We start from the raw sequence: 8764 nt of genomic DNA, 5'->3' as shown, positions 1-8764 counted from the left end.
AGGGCATTGAAACCGCTTTCGAATGCGCACTCTCATTTTACTTTCACTTTCGAGATTCGCAATCACACGGACTCTATACTACGGAGCGGCAGTACCTACCAAACATTTTACAAGATTAGATATTTGTCAGTGGTGCTCAGTATCTGCAAATCATTCTCCCATTATCCTATGAGTCATCTCTCCTCACTCTGTGTATGTGGTAAGTGAACTTTCATGTACTGTAACAGTCTACCGCTAGCAAGCGGCTAACCATGTCCCTTCAGTGGCTCCGTAGAATGCGTTATTTGTTTTCCGTGCCTTTCTGCATACAGATTCACGCTTTGGGCACACCCCCTAACCCCGCCCCCCGATGTCATCGTCCATCACGATGTTTCACTGTAGACATTGTCCGATGCCAATTTGGTAGACATCGCCCAACCCTACTCAAAAGATTGTGCAAAATATGTGTATGTTGTGGCTTTGCAGAAAATTTAAGGTACACTCTAAAAAATGCTGTGTTAAATACAACCCAATTGCTGGGTTTGTCCCTATTTTACCCACCACTGGGTTGTAGTTAACCCAGCATTTTTTAGAGTGTAAGGAATGATAAAGCATATAAGAGACATGCTCGATCACGCTAGTAGCAAACAAAAGACCGGGAGAATAAGAGAGACCAGATATACAGTGATCTTACCCATCACTTTACAAAGGAGTTCAACTGGCAGCATGCAATTGAGACATGAGAGACAAAGAAAAAGGGAGAGAGAAAAGAAAAAAAAACACCCTTGAGAGAGGATGGACTAACAATTAGAAATCCAAGCAGGAAACACAACAACATATAAATCAAACCTTAAAGCTGAAATCCATGAGAAAGTTGCAGAAACACTGGCAACTACAAACACCCAACACGGTTTTGCTGTTTTACAGAGCAATGAAACACCCCCAAAAGGGGAGGGCTGTGTGGGCACCAATCAGACCTTTGATTTGCTGGCATCTTACACTTTGATTGGCAATGTGATTTTTACCTTTATTATATCTTGTCATGAGCCCTCAGTGAGCAAACCAAAGCCATAATAGCCAAAACAATAACGGAAAATGGTTAAGTAGACGAGAAAGTAATTGTTGGAGAATACTTAGCAGGCCAGGCATGGACCTTAAAGGAACACGCCACTATTTTTGAAAATAGGCTCATTTTCCAACTCCCCTAGAGTTAAACAGTTGAGTTTTACCATTTTCGAATCCATTCAGCCGATCTCTGGGTCTGGCGGCAGCACTTTTAGATGCCGCTTAGCATAGATCATTGAATCTGATTAGACCGTTAGCATCTTGCTCAAAAATGACCAAAGAGTTTCGATATTTTTCCTATTTAAAACTTGACTCTTCTGTAGTTACATCGTGTACTAAGACCGACAGAAAAAGAAAAGTTGCGATTTTCTAGGCCGATATGGCTAGGAACTATACTCTCATTCCAGCGTAATAATCAAGGAACTATGCTGCCGTATCATGGGTGCAGCAGGTGCAATGATATTACGCAGTGCCTGAAAATAGTCCCCAGCTTGGTAACTTCCAACGTGACCGGCACTAAAAGCTCATCTTCAATGTATTCCAGTTCAAATAGATACGTTCAGGATCTGCACCAAAGTAAATATCTTTTGAATCGTCTCTCACAAATGTCTCCATGGTTGCAAAGCACGCTCCCTGTGCAAGCAGGTGATCACATTGGTTATGTTGACGGAAGTTAGCCTATTTTAAGACGCTGCGTAATATCATTGCACCTGCTGCACCCATGGTATGGCAGCAAAGTTCCTAGATTATTACGCCGGAATGAGAGTATAGTTCCTAGCCATATCGGCCCAGAAAATAGCAACTTTTCATTTTCTGTCGATCTTAGTACACGATGTAACTACAGAAGAGTCAAGTTTTGGTCATTTTTGAGCGAGATGCTAACGATCTAATCAGATTCAATGATCTATGCTAAGCTACAGCTAAAAGTGCTACCACCAGACCCGGAGATCGGCTGAATGGATTCGAAAACGGTAAAACTCAACTGTTTAACTCTAGGGGATTTGGAAAATGAGCCTATTTTCAAAAATAGTGGCGTGTTCCTTTAATTGTGATTACTCTGAGAAACAGCCAGCATGGGGTCTTAATCTCTTAAAGTTGTGTCGAGGAATCTGTGTTTTAGTTCCATTTTCCAAATTTCTCTTACAAATTGCAGCTTTAAACCACAAATACAAACATATATGTTATTTATGGTCTTATACTATATCTACTATTTCTTAATATCAAAAATGTAAATCATTCTTTATTTGGCACCCCTATTAAACAGGTCTACTTTTGTTACCTTTGATGTACAGTTGATGTACGGATCTCCAGCTGGCTTAAGACCAATGATCTGAGGGTTAGGAATAACACAATATCAGCCTGATTCACCCTCAGTCAGTCAGTCAGTCAGTCAGTCAGTAAGTCGATATGAATACCGAGACATTTTACTCTTGAAGACAATAGTTTGATATTGTGAAATATTATTACAATTAACTATTTTCTAATTTTAATATATTTTAAAATGCAATTTATTCCTGTGATGGCAAAGCTGAATTTTCAGCGGCCATTACTCCAGTCTTTAGTGTAACATGATCCTTCAGAAATCATTCTAATATGCTGATTTGGTGCTCAAGAAACATTTCTTATTATTATCAATGTTGAAAAACAGTTGTGCTGCCTAATATTTTTTGTGGAAATTACGATACAAATTTTCAGGTTTCTTTAATACGTAGAAAATTCAAAAGAGCAGCATTTATTTAAAATTAAAACACATTTGTAACATTATAAATGTCTTTATTGTCACTTCTGAGCAATTCATTGCATCCGTGCTCGTTACAAAATCAATGTATTTAAAACAAATCATACTGACCCCAAACTTTTGAACAACAGTGTATGCAAGGTTACTCACCCTATTCATCTTGACAATAACACAGGGCTGTCCTTTAGCATAGCCAAAAGTGGTATCCTCTATCCCGGAGCAACGCTGGAGTAAACTCCTCCTGAACTGACACACCTTCTTCTGAGGTTCCTCATCTTGCTCCGAGTACTGACCCGCCATACACAAGTCATTTTTGGCTTGTTCTGAGTCATTATACTCTGGAAATGGAAAATAGAGAAACTATAAATAAATATACAAGTACTATGCAACCAGATGAGAAATTATTTTTAAAAAAGGGGGAGTGAGGCAAAGTGTAGAGCACTTACGATGCAGAAACGATTCAAGATACTGGACATACTGGCCATATGCAAGAGGTTCTGATCTGTTAAAAACTATATTCAAAGAGATTGGCCTAATAGCCAACCCTGCAAAATAGAAAAAAATTTAGTTATACTTTTTTAAAAATAACTCATAGCTGAATAATACTGTATGTACAACTGAAAATAGCCCTTTTAATTTACAATCTTCAATTCATAATTACTGTCAATGTTTGCAAAAGTGAAAAACTCACCTGGGGACGCAACCCGATCTCGATACTTTGGTGTGTCGTCATTCAGCGTCAGAAGCATTGCCCACATAGTGAAGACAAACATGGCAGCCAAGAAGCCATAGAAGACCAAGTAAAAGAGGAGGATGAGACCTGAAACACAGTACCTTTGAAAATCATTTGTTGCTATAGGCAGATCTGAAATAATTAGGCCCTGCTAAAAAAGCATAATCTTCCATAATCCCCTCGGTAAAACAATCGCGTTGCCCCCTCGGGGTGGCCCCTGCATCGTCGGGCCCTTGGAATCGGCCTAACTCCAACCACGCCACCCCCCTCTTCCTTACGGCGCCCCTGGAGCCACTTTATATTTGTTTGCACGTGTGTGGTGCTTGTACTGTGACGCTGAACGCATTTTTCAAAACGACAAAACTCCAGGGAGTCTCCGGTTGTAAAAACAAAAATAACCTGTTATTTGTTACCTGTTTATGCATGTGTACCTGTTACCCGTTTATGCATGTGCATCAAACCACATTCATCTGTGCAGAAGAGCTGAGCCGAAGCACAACCAAAACAATGTTTTTCCGCAAGACGCATGCACTTTTTTAAAGGGTAACGTACTGTAAAGCTTTAATTCAGTGATTTACAAAAAAAAAGATGTTATGTGGAGAAATAATTATATATATATATATATATATATAAGAAAAGCAGCATGTTTGTAAGAAACAAATCCATCATTAAGATGTTTTAACTTTAAACCATCATTTCTGGCCAATAAAACATTGGCCTACTACTTGTTTCACTTCTGTTTCAGTTTTTATAAACATTTCTTACTATGTGTAAGTAAGTTGTTGTTTTTTTAGCATGTAAGTTTGGCAGTGTTATTTTGTAGGATTACTGATAAACTACTGTCGTTTGATTTGTATTATTTGTATTTGTTATTTATTTTTATTTTAGTTAAATTACGTCTGAATTTATTCTGTCTGTATAGGTCTTTTATTAAGTTTTAGTTTTATTTAATTTGAGTTATTTTAATATTTCAACAAACTAAATGGAAATGAAATAATATATATATTGAATTTATAAATGTGTATGTATATATTTATATATATATACTGTATATGTATGCGTGTGTGGTTGTACATACACATATATGTAGTTGTTTTTTTGGAGTTTGGCTTAGTGTTATGTTAGAATCATTATTATACTCATACCTTTTGTTCTTTAATATTTTGAATTGTTTTTAGCTTTATTTTTTTGTTTTTCATTTAAATGTTAAGTTTTGAAATTTTGTTGTATGCACTTGTCATTTTCATTTAATTTCTTTATTTTTTTAAATGTGTATAAGTAGTATTTATAAAGTTTTAGCTTTTAGTTTTGGATCTGTTTTTAGTTGTTTTAATACTATATGATTGCTTCTGTTGTCCTCATTTGTAAGTCGCTTTGGATAAAGTCTACTAAATGACTAATATATATATATATATATATATATATTCCATTAATTTATTAACTCATTCATTCATTCACCTGTTGTAAAATAATGTTATTTTCCATTCAGCAGTTGATCAGTGTCGCTCGGAAAATAACGGAACAAGAATAAATGGGCTTCTAGTCAATCGGGGTCGCTGTTTTGACTGTATATGAAAACTATTCATTCTGCAGGCCAAGACAGTCCGATGAAATAACTAGGTACGGTATAATGAGCCTTAGGTCAATGAGGACAAGAGAAGGTTATCGACACTAGCCTGTCTCTCACGTTAAGCAGTAAGCACATAGTTTCTGATAACATTGCTGTTTTTAAGGATAACATTATGGAATCAGCGCATAAACGTTTTCGGTAGATATCGTAAACAAGAGCCTTGCTTTGATAAATAAACAGATGTACATAGATCGAAAACCACAGTCTGGAATAAAAAGATTGTTTTGCCACCGAGCTAGTGTCTAATAATGATTATTAGCATCTACAGAGGCTCCTTTTTTTCACACCACGGTGAATTTTCAGGCCACACCGGAAAAACTCACGCGATAGCCTACTGAATCTTCGGCACGCGCAACAAGGACTGAACGTTAGTCATTTCGTTGCATTTAAAATCCTTAAAATAATGTCATTAAAGAACTGCTGTCGCTTCCATTTTCTGTAGCATCCTCATATTGATTCTCTGATTTCTCCCCCCATCATTTTACAGGAGAAGATCTGCTAAAACCTGGAGATGTTGAGCACTGGACATCATATTTATCACTGTGCATTATTCATAACGCAGACGAGAGCGGACACGAAATTGCCTCTGATGTCATCAGTGAAAGAGTTGATGACATCAAGATGTCGGAATGCCTAAAAGATAACGATCGCTTTCCTCGTTTTCATTCATGACCCTATGGGGTCCCCATGCTTTAAATGCTTGTGGCTGAACAGCTTCTGCAACTAAATCCGCCGTATATGGTTATTTCTGCAAGCTGCTCATTTCGACACTTGCATGAATGATGTGTAAAGGATGCCGTTCGTAGGGGTTGTGTCAACTCACCCCAATTGCTCGCGGTCCGACCGAAGAATTCTCCAGATCTTGGATTGTAGATCACGTCTTTCCAGCTGCTCTCGGGCTCTTTGCCCTCCGCTGGTTTTTCGCTCTTTTTAGACATGCTGGAATGCGGTGTGATGAGGCTGATCTCAGTGGTGCTGATGGCCTGATGAAGAGCGAAGAACCTCTGACCTCTGCCGTCTCCAAATGTACTGCAACGCTCCTGATGCCAAACAGCCCCAACAAACCGGTCCGACAGCAGCACGTTATGTTGTGGGGGGAGGGAACGAAGGCAGCGGTTTTGCGCGTGCGTAAACTATGCGACCCTGAAATTGATTGTGAATTTTATGCCGGAGAAGCTCGGTGTTCGTCGGCGCAGTGGTTTTCAGGTAGTAGCCTATCAAGGTGAATGCATTTCCATATGCATATACCAAGTGGTTACATTTATGTGCATGTCAAAAAAAGGCTACCCTATTGATTATTATTTAAATGTTACTTTTTGTAAGTGTTGGGATGTTGTCATTTAATTTAAATTACAAAATGTGTTTAGTTTCTCATTTTAAATTTCAGATCAAGTTGGCACCAAATAAACGTTTACGAAACATATGACACTCATTCTGAGATTCTGTGAAGATGAAATTCAACCATTGACTTCAAGATGGATTGATACATAACCTTTGATTAATAGAGTTTAACGGTTTTGAAAGACTGAAATAGCATTTTCTTGTCTAATGTAATCCAGTAATCTTTGTTTTATTTGCTACTTCGAAAAATGTAAACACAGGAACAAAGCGAAGAACTGCACAAATGAATGCCATTGCCATTTCTTCAGCTTTCTGAGTGCAGCTGAGCTGTAAGCAGGCAGTGCTGTTAATTAGAAGCAAGACCTCAGCAAACACAGATGACTTGTGTAACACAAAAAGAAGAATTTGTTAAATGGGAGGGTGAAAGGGTTGTGGCAATGTACCCTGCTGGGGCTGTCAAATTAAATTAGTTGAACTCTTGAATTTCTTAAAGAAAGAAGACCCGAATGTTACCAACATACATTTGGTTTTAAAAACCAAGATTCTTCTGATCTCGTTAGGCGATAGGCTACCATCTGCGCAATATCCTCTAAAGCACAAATTTAGCCCAAATCACAGTTTTGCTGTCAGTGAATATAGGTTAAATATTTTTCATGCATTATTTGAATTAAAATGACCATTGTCATAAGAAATCAATGAAAATCAAAAATGGTCAAATGAAAAAGACATCTGAAAACAAATACCAGCAGTAACATTCACGAACGTACTGTGATTATGAAGTAAAATATTGGAAATATCTTTTAAAACAGAGAAAGAATACAGTGTGTGTAAGGAGCTTTCAAAGTTTGGATAAAGGCCTGACTTCAAATGCACATGCACAAAGTCTATGAAACAGACTGATATCATTTTGCAATGGTGACATATCTGTTGTCAGTGCTTCAGCAAGAAATGCACATCTGTCAAGTCCTGTTTGAGTAGACTTTTTTTTTTTTTTTACGTGGAGGAGCTATAAGTTATCAATTAAAAGCTAACATTGTTCAGTGTCTTACATAAGTTATTTGAGGTTAGTTGAATAAACCATTTCAGATCATTCATTTGAATAAATACTGCTTTTCATTCATTTTCAATTGTCTTTTCTCATTATGTGCTTCTGAAATGTTTAAGTTAAAAAAATGCATAGGTCTGCAAAAAAATAAAATCTCAGAGCCCACTGCCTTATCAAATACTGCCTCTTACTGGTCAGTAGTTCAAGAAATAGCATGCAAACTCCTTGATATAGATGACTGTTGGATTTTTACTTTGTTCTTCTCAACAAACTCGTCAACTTGATGTATGGTTAGTTTAAATTCTGATATAGTTTAATATTGTAGAAACAGAAAAACGTTTGGTAATTTTTACATTTATGTTACTTTAACATCTTTAAAATGTCCTTTAACCTTCCCTTTCCAATACAGATTTACAAACTGAATAATTATTTTTTAACTATAAGTTTTGTGGTAGCCAGAAAATGTGGTAGTAAGTAATTTGAATGATTTACAGGCATTAGTAAGGCAGTTGTGTTCTTGTTAAACTATACATTCTGCAACACAGAGATGTAAAATGACCAAACAGAATATTTATATTCAGTTGTTGTTGTTGTCGTTAAATATATCAATATTTTACTGTAATGAAATATGTTGTAATTCATAAAAATGAATTTGAATCATGAAAAAACTCTAGAGCAGAAACCAAATTTTAGCAGCATTTACAATATCCTATAACTGTATAAAATGAGATGTTAAAATGTTCATTGTTTTCTTGAGTGAATGCTTCACTAGCAGACCCTCACTGTCTTCTAATCTTCTACAACTATTCAACTACTAAGGCACTTACTCTTAAACCATTAACCAAAAATATGCCCTGCTAAGTCACTGTTTTTTTTTTTCACTTAGTGCTTTCTTTCAAAATTTTGTTAAGTTTGTATTGCAGCACTTCTCATGTCTTCTCAGGATGAACCATGTTTCAATTCTCTTTGTATTAAAATGTCTGCAATCTAAATGTAAACGTATAACACAAAAAAGAGCAAATGTCCAAAGAGTATGTGCCATAAACTTCTACTGTCCTGAACAAGACTGTAAAAAAACATTCTAAACACATGACCCTTGAGATCATGGTTTCTCCAGTAGTATTTGGGTCAGAGCAAAGGACATTTTCAAGATAAATTTGTTATTTATTTATTTTTTTAAAAATGTAAGTGAACAAAGCGTTTTGGAAAAGATCCAGAACTTGCATGCAGGGC

General features: G+C 36.6%; 1 protein-coding gene across 1 annotated transcript in view; it reads right to left on the bottom strand.

Annotated features, from left to right (window-relative positions):
* LOC107563307 (sodium/potassium-transporting ATPase subunit beta-3-like) overlaps positions 1-6156 on the bottom strand; it is a 9553-nt gene extending 3397 nt beyond the window's left edge. Inside the window, exons 1-5 of the mRNA XM_016248145.1 lie at positions 5969-6156; positions 3474-3602; positions 3229-3327; positions 2933-3120; positions 2324-2374 (exon numbers count right to left, since the gene is read on the bottom strand). Coding sequence (XP_016103631.1) covers positions 2324-2374; positions 2933-3120; positions 3229-3327; positions 3474-3602; positions 5969-6083 — 582 coding nt within the window. The 5' untranslated portion in view covers positions 6084-6156. The remainder of the gene's footprint in view (positions 1-2323; positions 2375-2932; positions 3121-3228; positions 3328-3473; positions 3603-5968) is intronic.
* Positions 6157-8764: the final 2608 nt, after the last annotated feature.

Source organism: Sinocyclocheilus grahami, unplaced genomic scaffold, assembly GCF_001515645.1.
Source record: "Sinocyclocheilus grahami isolate Dianchi unplaced genomic scaffold, SAMN03320097.WGS_v1.1 scaffold866.1, whole genome shotgun sequence".
Classification (NCBI taxonomy): Eukaryota; Metazoa; Chordata; class Actinopteri; order Cypriniformes; family Cyprinidae; genus Sinocyclocheilus; species Sinocyclocheilus grahami.
The sequence above is the reverse complement of the archived record's forward strand: the minus strand, read 5'-3'. Positions and strand labels throughout refer to the sequence as shown.